The sequence below is a fragment of the Sceloporus occidentalis genome, unplaced genomic scaffold, assembly GCF_023333645.1.
Source record: "Sceloporus occidentalis isolate IW3139 unplaced genomic scaffold, rSceOcc1.0.p SCAF_130, whole genome shotgun sequence".
NCBI lineage: Eukaryota > Metazoa > Chordata > Lepidosauria > Squamata > Phrynosomatidae > Sceloporus > Sceloporus occidentalis.
In genome coordinates, this window is record NW_028317110.1 from 216120 (window position 1) to 230657 (window position 14538).

Below are 14538 nucleotides of genomic sequence, written 5' to 3' on the forward strand. Positions count from 1 at the left end.
CACGGCCCCAGCGGTTAGACCTCCCGGTCTGCAACCGCAGCAGCCGCGAGGTAGGGGGAGACCCTCCGCTTCGGTCCGGCGGCCGCAGCTGCCGCGAAGAACGGGGAGACCCGCCGCTTCGGACCAGCAGCAGCAACCGCCGCGAAGAAGGGGGAGACCCCCCGCCTCTGCACGGCAGCCCCATCCGCAACTGCAGCGAGGAAGAGGGAGACCCCCTGCCCCCGCACGGCAGTCCCAGCCACAGCCACCGCGCAGAAGAGGACGACCTCCCTCATCTACCCAGCAGCCGCAGCCACCACGGAGAAGGGGGAGACCTCCCGCTTCTACACAGCAGCCGCAGCCGCCGCGAGGAGGAGGGAGACCACCTACCTGCACGAGATCCTCCCAGCAGCTGCAGCCGGGAGACGCGTCCTTCTCTGGAGTCCGGACTCGCTCTTCTGTACGCCACCTAGTGGCGCCGGCAGGTACTACCCCCACCTATATGGGAAGATTGAGGAATCGCCAACCACAAGATGGCCGTGCAGGAAGTGACATAACGGCACCTTGAACATTTGGCGGGAGATCTCCAATTAGTGCCTACTTCCTGTGCCTATTTAAGAGGCTTCAGAACTCTGAGACTTTGCCTTCTGATGGTCGTCTATGCCCTGTGCTAGCACCCAGATAGCGTTTACCTGCTTGATTCCTGTATTTGACCTCGGCTTGCTCCTTGACTATCCTGATCTCTGGTATCCTGACCTCGGCTTGTTCCTTGACTATCCTGATCTCTGGTATCCTGACCTCGGCTTGTTCATTGACTATCCTGCTCTCCGGTATCCTGACCTCGGCTCTCTGGACCATTCCTGCCAGTTCTACCTGACTACGGGTCTCCTCTGTACGCTGTGCCGTGACAGAATCAGAAGGCCATCATGAGACCCGCTTCGGTAGGACAAGGGTCCACTGAGGCTCGACTTGACGAGATGGATCATCGTCTGGATCAATTTGCTCAAGCTCTTCAGACCTTGCTTCAGCGTACTGATCCTACACAGCAGGCACCTCAACCTGTGGCGGCTCCTACTCCACCGCCGTTACCAGTAGCCATGGTTCCTGCTCACCTGCCTTCACCCCAACGTTACGATGGTGATCCAGCAACCTGTCGGGGTTTTTTGAATCAGTGTGAGATACACTTTGAACTGTCTCCTTATGCCTTTCCCACTGAACGTGCCAAGGTGGGATACGTCATTTCACTCCTCACGGATAAAGCCTTGGCATGGGCTTCACCGCTTTGGGAGAGGAACGTCTCTACAGTGCGCTCCTATGCTGAATTTGTTTCCAGTCTACGTGCTGCGTTTGATACTCCGGGTAGAAGGGCCACCGCTTCTAATTCGCTCTTTACTATTCGTCAGGGGTCCCGTCCGCTTCTGGAGTATGCTATAGAGTTCCGGACCCTGATGGGAGAGGTGAACTGGACTAATGAGGCATTAGTGGCTGCCTTCCTGAATGGACTTTCTGAGACCCTCAAGGACGAGACTGCTGCCAGAGACTTGCCCACGGAATTTACCACCGCTCCTGTGTTGCGTCATCCTGATCCTCGGTTGCCATTTGTTCTGGAGGTCGATGCATCTGAAGCCGGAGTCGGGGCTGTCCTGTCCCAGAGAGTTTCATACAGTGGTCCTCTCCATCCGTGCGGATTCTTCTCCAGGAGATTCTCCCCGGCAGAGAGGAACTATGATGTGGGGAACAAGGAGTTGCTGGCTGTAATCCTGGCGCTGGAGGAGTGGCGTCATCTTCTGGAGGGTGTTCAGATTCCTACGTTGATTCTAACGGACCACAAGAACCTTCAGTACATCGAGAATGCCAAGTGCCTAAATCCCCGACAGGCCAGGTGGGCTTTGTTTCTATCCCGATTTTCCTTTGTATTGACTTATCGTCCGGGTTCCAAGAACGTCAAGGCTGACGCCCTCTCCCGGATTCATGTGCTTCCCGAGGAGGAGGGTCGTGCGCCGGAGCCCATTATACCTACTACCAAGGTTCTCGCTGCTCTACACCTTCGTTGCCGGACTCCCTTGCTTGACCGCATTTCTGGTTTACAAACCCAAGCTCCAGCTTCGTTGCCGGTTGGGAAACTTTTTGTTCCTGCTAACCTCCGTACCCGCGTGCTTCGTCTGTCCCATGGCTCCAGAACTGCAGGCCACCCTGGGCTAGCACGTACCAAGGACCTCGTGTCCAGGACATTTTGGTGGCCAGACTGGAGCAGGGACACTGCCCTGTTTGTCCGCTCCTGCCTCAAGTGTGCTGCCAACAAGTCTTCTAGAAATCTCCCTGCTGGGCTGCTCCATCCATTACCTCGTCCTTCAAGGCCCTGGACTCCCCTTGCCATGGACTTTATCGTGGAATTACCCAACTCCAAGGGATATACCGTCATCCTCATGATCGTCGATCGCTTTTCTAAGATGGCACATATGATACCCTTGAGAAGACTGCCCACGGCTTCGGTGTTGGCTGACTTATTCATGCGGGAGATCGTCCGCCTCCATGGAGTCCCTACTGAGATTGTCTCCGACCGTGGCACTCAGTTTATTGCACGTTTTTGGCGCGAGTTCACTAGAGCCTTGGGTGTCACCCTGGCCTTTTCCTCCGCATACCACCCACAGTCCAACGGCGCAGCAGAGAGGGCTAACCAGCACCTCGAACAGTACCTGCGCATATTCATTAACCATCATCAGGACGATTGGGTTGACCTGTTGCCATTGGCTGAATTTGCTCGCAACAATGCGGTACAAGAGTCCACTGGAGAATCCGCCTTCTATTGTGTGTATGGTCTTCACCCACAACCCTTTCCTGGCGCCTTCCCTACTTCCACTGATCCAGTACTTGAGGAGCGGTTGACGACTATCCAGTCTACGTGGGCTTCGGTGCGGAGGGCTCTGGAATTGGCTGGTGAGCGACAGGAACTCCAAGCCAACAAACGGCGTTCTAGGAATCCTGCCTATTCTCCTGGGGACAGAGTGTGGTTGTCTACGAGGTACCTGCGACTCAGAGTACCCAGCATGAAGCTGGCACCACGTTTTATCGGTCCTTTCTCGATTGTCCGCCGGGTGAACCCTGTCGCCTATGAACTCTCTCTGCCTAGGACACTCCGTATTCCTCGAGTCTTCCATGTCTCCCTATTAAAGCCGCTGGTTTGCAACCGCTTTTCGACCAGATCCTCTGTTTCGGAGACTTCGGCCACAGATATTTCGGGACGTACTCCTCAAGCTATCCTGAGGTCTCGCAGGCAACAAGGGAGTCTCCAATATCTGGTTCATTGAGGGGACTTGGCCCAGAGGATCGTTCCTGGGTACCGGAGGCTCGATTTCATGCTCCTAACCTTGTGCGTGCATTCCTGGCTAGAGGGCGGAGTTGCTCTAACAGGGGCCGCCCTGAGGTCGCCCCTTTGAGGAGGGGTACTGTCACGGCCCCAGCGGTTAGACCTCCCGGTCTGCAACCGCAGCAGCCGCGAGGTAGGGGGAGACCCTCCGCTTCGGTCCGGCGGCCGCAGCTGCCGCGTAGAACGGGGAGACCCGCCGCTTCGGACCAGCAGCAGCAACCACCGCGAAGAAGGGGGAGACCCCCCGCCTCTGCACGGCAGCCCCAGCCGCAACTGCCGCGAGGAAGAGGGAGACCCCCTGCCCCCGCACGGCAGTCCCAGCCACAGCCACCGCGCAGAAGAGGACGACCTCCCTCATCTACCCAGCAGCCGCAGCCACCACGGAGAAGGGGGAGACCTCCCGCTTCTACCCAGCAGCCGCAGCCGCCGCGAGGAGGAGGGAGACCACCTACCTGCACGAGATCCTCCCAGCAGCTGCAGCCGGGAGACGCGTCCTTCTCTGGAGTCCGGACTCGCTCTTCTGTACGCCACCTAGTGGCGCCGGCAGGTACTACCCCCACCTATATGGGAAGATTGAGGAATCGCCAACCACAAGATGGCCGTGCAGGAAGTGACATAACGGCACCTTAAACATTTGGCGGGAGATCTCCAATTAGTGCCTACTTCCTGTGCCTATTTAAGAGGCTTCAGAACTCTGAGACTTTGCCTTCTGATGGTCGTCTATGCCCTGTGCTAGCACCCAGATAGCGTTTACCTGCTTGATTCCTGTATTTGACCTCGGCTTGCTCCTTGACTATCCTGATCTCTGGTATCCTGACCTCGGCTTGTTCCTTGACTATCCTGATCTCTGGTATCCTGACCTCGGCTTGTTCATTGACTATCCTGCTCTCCGGTATCCTGACCTCGGCTCTCTGGACCATTCCTGCCAGTTCTACCTGACTACGGGTCTCCTCTGTACGCTGTGCCGTGACAATATATATATAAAAAATATATTTTTGGGAGCAAGTCCTAAAATTAGCACATTAGCTTAAAACAATTCTCGCATGGAAAGAGTTAAAATATTGGCATATTAAATGCCCATGGGGTGTCTACTTTTAAAAAATGTATGATTTGATGGGGTAAATTGAATTTGCCGGGTTCAACAATGTCCCAAATAACACTGGGGGAAGGATGGCCACACATCTAATTTCCAATTAGAAAAATGCACACGTACCAAATGTGGCCTTTTAGTTCCCCAAAAAAATGACAAACCCATGCATGTGAGGTATTGCTGTACTCAGGAGATGTTGCCGAACACATATTGGGGTGGTTTGTGATAGTGACATATACAAGAACCTTTTAATTCATACCTGAAGTAAAATGTGTGTGACAAAACAAATGCAAAAAAAATGACTACCACAAAGTTTGACAAAGACTGGTGGTAGATATGGTGCATGGAAAGAGTTAAAATACTAGCATTTGAAATACCCTGGGGTGTCTAGTTTTCAAAAATATATGGCTTTATTGGGCATACTGAAATGGCCCGGCTCAAAGATGTACCAAATTGGCGCTTGGCGATCAACTGCCCATGCCCTAAGTTCAACATTGAAAATGCGCATGCCCAAAATGTGACCCTTTTGCCCCCAAACAGCCAGGCAAAATCATTCATGTGAGGTATCGCTGTACTCAGGAGATGTTGCTAAACACATATTGGGGTGTTTTATGATAGTGACATATACCAGAACCTGTTTATTCATACCTGAAGTAAAATGTGTGTGAAAAAACACATGCAAAAAAAATTACCATAAAGTTTGACAAAGGCTGATGGTAGAATTAGTGCTTGGAAAGGGTTAAAATACTAGCATTTGGAATACCCTGGGCTGTCTAGTTTTCAAAAATATATGACTTGATGGGGTAAATTGCATTGGCCGGCTTCAAATATACCCGAAATGGCACATGGGGGGAAGAATTACCAGATTTGGAAAAAATGGCTTTGAAATAGCAAGACGCTACCTGTACTTATTGCCCCATAATGTGTAGAAAAAAGCAAAAACATAAAAACATTGGGTATTTCTAAACTCAGGACAAATAGTAGAATCTATAGCAGGTTTTTTCATTACCTTTTATAGATGAGTAAAAGATTTTTCAACTAAAAGTTAGAAACAGTCATTTTTTTCTAAATTTTTCACCATATTTTATACTTTTTTTAATAGTAAATAATATGATACAATCAAAACAATGTCATCAAAAGAAAGCCCTTCTTGTCCTGAAAAAAACTATATAATGTGTGTGGGTTCAGTAAACGGGAAAGAAGAAAATTACAGCTAAACACGAGCAGCGCAGAAAGGTTAAAACGGCCATTGTCACAAAGGGTACAAAAAGTAAAATCAGCCTTTGTCACGAAGGGGTTAAAGAAGAAATTCAAATTATACACTTGATGTTACAGTTTGTATAACTTTTCATTTTAAATTCATTTTTTATAGAGTAAAATGATTTGGACCCCTTGACATATCTACAATGTATTAACCACATAGTTACTCTTTTAGTGTCAGGAAAACCTGCACCTTTAGGGCAGGGTGACATGGGGTTGTGGGGGAAAGAGTTATATAAAAAAGTAGTTATGTAAAGGTCAAGATGTATGTAAAAAAAACCTTAAGGTTCTGGTTGCACTCGCGTTTGCACTTTGCCATGTTTTCAGTGTCTCACACTACACTATTAGCGGGAGTTTTGAATATCAATATAGGTGTTATTTTCACTTTCTAAGCAAACTAAGTTGTCTGCACTGACTTTGAGTCTGGTGAGCAGCAGAGAGGCAGGTGAGCCAAAGACATCATGGAAGAACTTTTACATATGTTATTTGGTAATATATTGTTGTGGCTTTCATTGGGATAAACTTACCCTATGACACAAGGGGTGAACTGTTAAGGTGTAATGTGATGCATTCTGGCTTATAGGGTGGTTGACAATGTGCTTAAATTAAGTTTGGGTTGTCTGAGTATAGGCAAAGAGCTTGTACATATATATTTGTTATTGAGTTATTAGGTTACATTTCAGGTTATTATCTTGTTGGTAAACTAAATAAAAGACCACGACCTGTTATATCCAAAGTTTGTTATGTGTTTTTATTGAGTTATCGTTATGTTCCTTACAACCTCATGGTAAATAACTTGGGGATAAGAGCTTATGTAGTAAATTGGCATGATGGAGTGGGAACATTCGTGAAATTGAGTTCGGCGTCAGACAGCTGCATATAATAAAAGTGATGCTGGGCTCTCTGTACTGATCCCCTCTAACTATTATGTAGGGTGTAGATTCAACACCCTCCTGTAAAGGGTTAACATAAGTCCCTTTTCCCCATAGCATAGTATTAGTAAGGCAGGAGGCCCTCAATTGGTCACTATGTAGGGCAAGTGTTTACAGTAACAATATTAATTGGTCCCACTGTATAACCCTTCATTGTTTATTGGTTGTCTCTATTGCGTGTCTTATTGTCATCCTTTGATCTGTACTGGATAGAAGGCTGTGTTTTTCCACAATACACTGCTCCTCTTGTTATCCTCCTTAACCTTGTCTTGGCAGGTTCTTGGTGGGATTTAATCTCTTAACGATCAGTGACGTGCCAGGCACATCATGCAAAAACAGTCACTTAACGACCAATGATGTTTCTGGAACGTCATGGCATTAACCAAGCTTAGAAAGTGATCTACGATTGCTTTCTTCACTTAAACAGTGTTGATGTAATGCCTCGATGTTGAGGCCCCGTGTGGCCCCTGCCAGAGGCAATCAATTTTAGTAAAGGCTGGTGGTAGGATCTTGTGCATGGAAAGGGTTAAAATACCAGCATTTGAAATAACTTGGGATGTCTGATCCTGAAGGGGTTAAAGACTGGCTTCTTTTGGTGGACCTTTGATTTTAACATTTCCCCTCTCCCTTTTTTCTTTTACGGTTGAGGTAGAAGCAAGAAAATTAGATTTTTCTAAAAAGAATAGACATATCTGTTTGTTGCTAGTTTTTTTCACTTTGCACCACAACTTTTGACTTGATAAAAGGAGGACTCCCGAAAGCTTGTCTATTATTTTAAATACTGTTAGTCCAATGAAAAAGGTATTACAAGATTCTGCAACATTCTGTTTGTTTTTTTTTGCATTCTTATACACTGGACTAATATGGCTACTGCAAACTACACATGTAACATCTAAAATTCAATTTTATCTTATTTTTAAAATTGTGTATTGATAAGTTTGTCAATGCTAATATGTATAAATTAATATATTTCCCATTCTGTGTAATTATGTTGAAGGTGTGGAATTACTGTGTTTACTAATTTTTTCGTTTTTGAAATTAAGTTTTCCACGTATTTTTGTTCCTTAGGTTTATTGCCCAGAACAAAATGAGGTTGCAGCGTCTTGGGATAACACACATTCTTAATGCTGCGGAAGGGAGCTCTTTAATGCATGTGGACACAAATAATGCTTTCTACAGTGGAACAAACATTAGCTATCATGGTATTAAGGCCGATGACAGACCAAATTATGACCTCAGTTCTCATTTTGAAGATGCCTCAGATTATATTGACAAAGCATTATCACAGAAGAATGGTAGGCCTTGCTCTAAAATAGACACACAAAAAATGTATCCAAATGTATGTGAAAATGTGATATTTTAAACATATATTGTATCAGACAAGGAACTGTAGGCATACAATGGTATAGGTACAACACTTATTTGTATCAACAGATTTCAACATTGTGGTGGGAGTCAAATAAGGGACTGTAGGCTCTGTTAAACAGTGGCATAAGATTCTCCTTTATTAACCCTTTCAGGGCAAACTATATCTGATCCTCTCAGCAGGGATCAGGTATTGTGACATTACAGGTGCCTACCACCTTAAAGCAACCCTGCCCTCAACTAAAAAACTAAAATAAAAAACAAATGGGGAATTGATAAAGAAAAAATCATTTATTTTTTATTCTTCTTAGAAAATGGGCCTGTGTTCTTCTGTGCCAGCACACATGATGAGGTGGGTTGTGTTTTGCCATGCACAAGTTGTATTAACCTTCAGAAACAGGGAAAGGAAAAAACCTCCAAACGTGTAGCTACTAGGAATTTTTGTAAACACCTCATATACCTGTATTTTAATTTATTTTGGCACTTACAGTGTTAAATATGAATGCTATGCATCGCTGTTTCTAAACAATTAAAAATGTGGTATATGAGTTGCGCCCAATAGTGGCCAGAAAAAGAAAAACTGCTAAACAAAAGTATATGTTTTTTGAAAGTTGACATTCAAAAGTATTTTACTTGGGGCATTTCAACACTTTTTATTTTCATTTTTAACAAACCCATCAGCCCAAAGTACAGGAAGATCCCCATATGCATGGATAGGACATGTCTTTTTGGAACATGTGCATTAGCATTTTCAAACATGGAATTTTGACTGATCAGTTAGCTAGGTCCTCATCTAATTTTAACCCCATAAAACTGTATATTTGCAAAAACTTGACAGCTAGGATAATCTGGGTTGAGATCATATTAACCTGTCTCATGCACCTGATTCCACACAGCATCTTCCAACAAATAGTGTTAGTGTAAGGAATGATGATCAGATTAGGTCACTGGCTATTGAAGTGAGACTGATCAATGATTAGTGACCACATAACATTTTATTAGGTTAAATATATATTGTAATTACACGCACTGGCCACTTTATTAGGTACACCTGTTCAATTGCTTGTTAACACAAATAGCTAATCAGCCAATCATATGGCAGCAACTCGATGCATTTAGGCATGTAGACATGGCCAAGACAACTTGCTGAGGTTCAAACCGAGCATCAGAATGGGGAAGAAAGAAAGGGTTTTTAAGTGACTTTGAACATGGCATGGTTGTTGGCACCAGACGGGCTGGTCTGAGTATTTCAGAAACTGCTGATCTACTGGGACTTTCACACACAACCATCTCTACATTAGTATACAATGACATACGATGTAAAAACGAGAGACCCCACTACAATAGGTCATTTTAAATTTGGTCACTGTACACAATGTCAAAATACACAAAATATGTTAATCATCCATACAAATGCAGGAAAATATTTATAAAACAGTTTATTACATGTAATACAGAATATGTAGTATGCATGTTGACATGTCCTTGTGCTAAATTCTATGTAGGAATTAAATGCCATGGCTGTGCACTATAAACAAGAGGGACATGGCTCCCCATCTCCATTACATTTTGTGGATCTAGAGGCAATGCAGAGAGTTTGGGGGTGGAGAGATAGATTTGTGTGTCGTCTGCATAGAGGTGGTATTTGAAGCCAAAGCTGTCGATAAGTTTTCCGAGTGAGGAAGTGTAGATGGAGAATAGTAGAGGACCCAGGACAGAACCCCGAGGCGCTCCAACAAACAGAGGCATTGAGGAGGAGGAGTCACCAGCAAAAGACACAGAGAAGGATCTGTTGGAAAATACAAGTTAATCCAGGAGAGAGCAGTGTCTCAGAGAGCTGAGAGTCTGTTGGAGGAGGGGGTGATCGACTGTGTCGAAAGCAGCAGAGAGGTGGAGTAAGATTAGGATAGAGTAGTGGCAGTTGTTTGTAGCAGATAGAAGGTCGTTTGTGACCTCGGTGAGAGCGGTTTCAGTCGAGTGCTGTGGGCTGAAACCAGATTGCGGGGGATCGAGCAGGGAGTCAGAGGACAAAGTGGGTTAGACGGTCGTAAATTAGTTTTTCTAAGAGTTTAGATGTTATAGGAAGTAGTGATATGAGGCGGTAGTTAGCAGGGGAATTTGGATCAAGGCAGGACTTCTTGAGGATGGGAGTGACCTGTGCATGTTTGAATGGGGGTGGGAATATACCAGAAGAGACTGAGGAGTTGAAGGTGTGAGTGAGGGCAGGAGTAAGGCTAAAGGAGAGTGATAGAAGTGGGTATGATGGGATGGGGTCTAGAGGACATGTAGTGAGGTGTGAGGAAGACAGTCGAGCATGAACTTCGTCCACTGTGGTAGGGGGGAAGAATAGAAGAGAGGTAGAGGGGTTGATTGCTGAAGGAGGAGGAACATTGAGACCATGCGCTGGGATGTTGCGGATGGATTGTGTTTATGTTTGGAAATAGTCCGCAAGATCCTGGGCACTAAAGGAAGGTGTGGGTGGGGTGAGGAGAGAGTGGAAGGTGGAGAAAAGTTGTTTGGGGTTGGAGGAAAGAGATGAAATGAGGGAAGAAAAGTATGCTTGTTTAGCTAGCTGAAGGGCAGATGTGTAAGTGTGGAGGGTGAACTTGTAGTGGATGTAGTCATCTTCAGAGCGAGATTTCCTCCAGACACGCTCAGCAGTGCGGGAGCATTTTTGTGAATAGTGTGGGTTCCTTGAGTGCCAGGGCTGTTCGACATGGAACGAGAGAAGAAGAAGAAGATTCCAACAACGCCTCCATGTGTCTCACCATGGCCTAGGAGTGTGGCTAAAGTGGAGGCCGCCATATGTGAGAGCAGCAATGGAAGCAGTGTCAGAGAAGGAAAGCCAGGTTTCAGTAATAGCTAGGAGGTTGAAAGAGTTTGTGACAAATAGGCTGTGCACGGCTGTGAGTGACCAAACGAGCATTCCAGAGGGCAATCATCTAAGTCCTGGGTTACTGCTGCCAAGGGCCTCCTTTGGTAGCGGTTTTGTGGACAGAAAAATTGTGCCCTGCCAGAAGGCTTCAGCCGAGTTCCAGTCTGTGTGGGCTATTCAGCCGCAACTCCCTGTGCCTGTTGAAATCTATACCCTATCCACTCCAAGATGCGTTCCCTATACACTTCATCTGTATCCGAAGTCTGTATCCTGCCATACCATTCTCTGCTCTGTGTAAACCAGTTCTGCTTGCATTTATTTGATCTACCAGCACACCCCAAAATATACTGTTACCTATAAATCCAGCCTTGTGTGTGTTTTCTGTATGTATGTTCCCATCTGGTATCTTGCATCGTAGGGTATCCCCTTTTACTGGGCTCCTACTGTTTACCTGAGTCCTAACAGCTGGAATAAAGTATGTTGCGTATTTCATACTCCTCATTATTGTTGACACGACAAGGTGGAAAGGTTGTTTGAGGAGTGATATAAAAATATCACAAACAAAATACCTTTTGTCGGTATCTAAGGCCTTATGTACATAGAAGACATACAATACTATGTAAATATGTCCGGACCTACATATACACCTCAGGAACCCTATAGTCCTTTATTTCAGATGGTGATATAAACACTCATGTATGGCAAACAGCACCGAAAGGAGACTTTGTTTAAAAATAGATGTAATTTTAATAAAACACACTAAAGATGCACCACAATCAACATACAATTACGACCTATTTGTTACATTAGGTATCAAATCACAAAGCCAATTCTTTTTATCCAATAGATCTCTGGACAAACCAAGTTCCTATTTCTATCTAATCTTACCACCTTACAACAATTACACTATATGGACCTACACGGACCATAGGATCTGATTTTTGCCGGGGGGGGGGGGGGTCAGCAGCCTTTGTATTATGATAAATTTGCAGTAATTTGACCCAGAGGTTCTCTGATACAAATCATTTACCCTTAGGTTTCTCGGGTGGAGCAGTGGGTTCCACAGCCAAGATATCTATATGATCAGGTGAAATGACAGGTGTGGGAATGAATGACAGGGTGTCAGCCTTGGTATTCTTATTCCTGGAAAGATAGGAGACTATATAATTAAAACTAGATAGAAAGAGGGTCCACCTCGCCTGTCAGGGAGACAAACGCTTAGCTTCAGTGAGATAGGTTCTTGTGGTCATTGACTCCGTTCTCGGAGTGCTAGGATTATAGCCAGTAACTCTCTATCCTTATTCTCATAAATACTCTAAATTTAATCTCATGAATACACTCCACTGTGGATAATTTCTTAGAAAATAATCCACACGGGTGTAAAAGACTCTCCGGAGTAGGATGTTGAGACAGGAGGCCACTTACACCCAAGAACCATTGTATAGACTTTGGTGAACCATAGCAAAATCTCACACTTTTGAATCTGTTGAAACTCAGTCTTCTGAATACCCTAGTGACATCTGCAAGAAGAGTCTATCTAGGTAGATGACCACATATTGTTGCAACATATCTCGTAAGACATCATTAATTAATTCTTGGAAAACAGCAGGAGCATTGCACAAACCGAAGTCAATACGTCTACTGTATTGTTGTGCCAAATTCTATTTGCATATGCCCTTAGTTGTTAGAGTGGGTATTTTTATATATGTATAGTGTTAGCTAACAGGTAATGTGCTTATGTTACAGTATGTCATTAGCATGATGTGTTTATGAGCGTAGTATGTTAGCGTGTGTGTTACCATAGTGTATTAGTGCTTGTGAGCAGAAGATGTTAGCATGTGCCTGTTACTGTATGGTGTAAGAGTGTTTTAGTGTATGGCAAGGCTCGAAAAACCCTGGTCACCAGGCTGAGTAATATATGAAAATAAAAACATGATTGAGGAAGAACAAGCTGTCTCCTACCTTTTTTTGGCTGGCTCCAAGATCCAAACCAAGTTTGTTTTGACTCGGCATGCATACAGTTACCAGAAATATGCATTCTGGCCCCAGGAGACTCATGAGTAAAAACAGTCTCATTCTTGTTGACCAGCCCCTGCCAGACAGGCAAACAGAAAACACACAAGGCTGGAAATATATATGTAACAGCCTATATTGGAGTGGGCTGGCAGAACAGGTGAAACTGGACTGGTTAACAAGCGTAATAAAGGCACAGGCACAAAGGCAGATGCATTTAATAGTGCTGTTTGTGTGTGGTTCAGCAATGTTACTGCCAGTTAGTCTCCCAGTAGTGTTTCATTTTTGGGCAGGGCCACCAGATATGCATGTATGTCCCTGCACCCCCAGCATCCCTCCACTGTCTTTGGAAATATGTGTTTAAGTTCTGTGGGTACCCTTTACCTATACCCTATGTCTAGGTTTCTTTGTAGAACTGTCAAGTTTGAAGTCTAGTGTGATGTTGAGGTCTCCCCCAGAATCCGTATATCTTCCTGTGATGGTGTGTATAAGCGGTTCCCTGAAGAAAGGGTTAACTGCTTACAAGAGTCTAAGCCCAGTACTCCAATCTAGTTGATTGGTATCTGCTGTTGTAGCAGTTACTGGGGCTTAAAACAAACACACCTTCACTTGAATTGTGGATCTCATACAGGCTGTGACAACACTAAGCAGACTGGGTTTATGTTGTTTGGGAGACTTTTATTTTGACCTTAAGTGGAGGGGGATAACTAAGTGGAGGTGAGGTTTTGTTATGTTTCACTTGCGTATATATTATGTCACTGTGAATGCAACAGTGTTGCTTACTTTGTATGCTAAGAAGAGTTGTCAACTCCATACAAATTTGAAAATAAAGTCTGGTGTTCCATCCAGCAAGGTCCACTCCGTTACATTTCCGCAAAATAATTTAGCTTGGCCAGCGTCTGGGTTATATAGCACGTAGGTCTAACATTAGGGGACGTATATATTGCCAAAAGTATACACTAGTTCACAAGGGGGTTAGTGGCTGTGCTCTCATGGATGTATATATGTGAAAGAAAGAGAAACACAATAGTGCAATATGTCTCTAAAAGTTAGCCCCAATGTATGCGCTTGGGCTATATAATCCTCGCCTTGGAATTTCTTTAGCAACAGCCTTTGGAGCAGTCCGAAGTGTCCTCAATTCCTGTTTGGTGAACAGTGATAGAATTTCTCACTCCTTAGCGCATAGGTGGTATGTTCCCCACCAAGATATAGTGGTGGCTGACAAGGTATTCTGTTGTGTAAATTAAAAAAGGTCCAGGAGTAAGATAAAATAGTTTTCAAAAAAACGTATTTATTTTAAACTTTCGGTAATAAAAACCAACAAAAGGTTAATATAAAATAACACACAGATGCATTTCGCCTAGCACATACATTGAATCTTTTTATACAGTTTAAAATGTCTAAAATGGCGCCAAATGACATCATAAAAAAGAGGTGTGGCTTAAACATCACTAAAATATATATATATTTTTTTTTTTATATATTTTTTTTTAAACAAGCATAATTGGAACATTACAAAAAGAGGTGCATGTCAAAATCAATGTTTAACCCTTCAGGAGTAAGGGTTTTTAAACAATATATCCAATAAAATTCGATCTTTCCTAATATCTTAACAATATCCCCTCATCTCCAGGGTATGGATATTTTTTTTATAGCA

General features: G+C 44.5%; 1 protein-coding gene across 1 annotated transcript in view; it reads left to right on the forward strand.

Annotated features, from left to right (window-relative positions):
* The window catches only part of LOC149281544 (dual specificity protein phosphatase 3-like), a 72888-nt gene that overhangs the window by 34808 nt on the left and 23542 nt on the right, over positions 1 to 14538 (forward strand). Inside the window, exon 2 of the mRNA XM_089499177.1 lies at positions 7697 to 7923. Coding sequence (XP_089355303.1) covers positions 7697 to 7923 — 227 coding nt within the window. The remainder of the gene's footprint in view (positions 1 to 7696; positions 7924 to 14538) is intronic.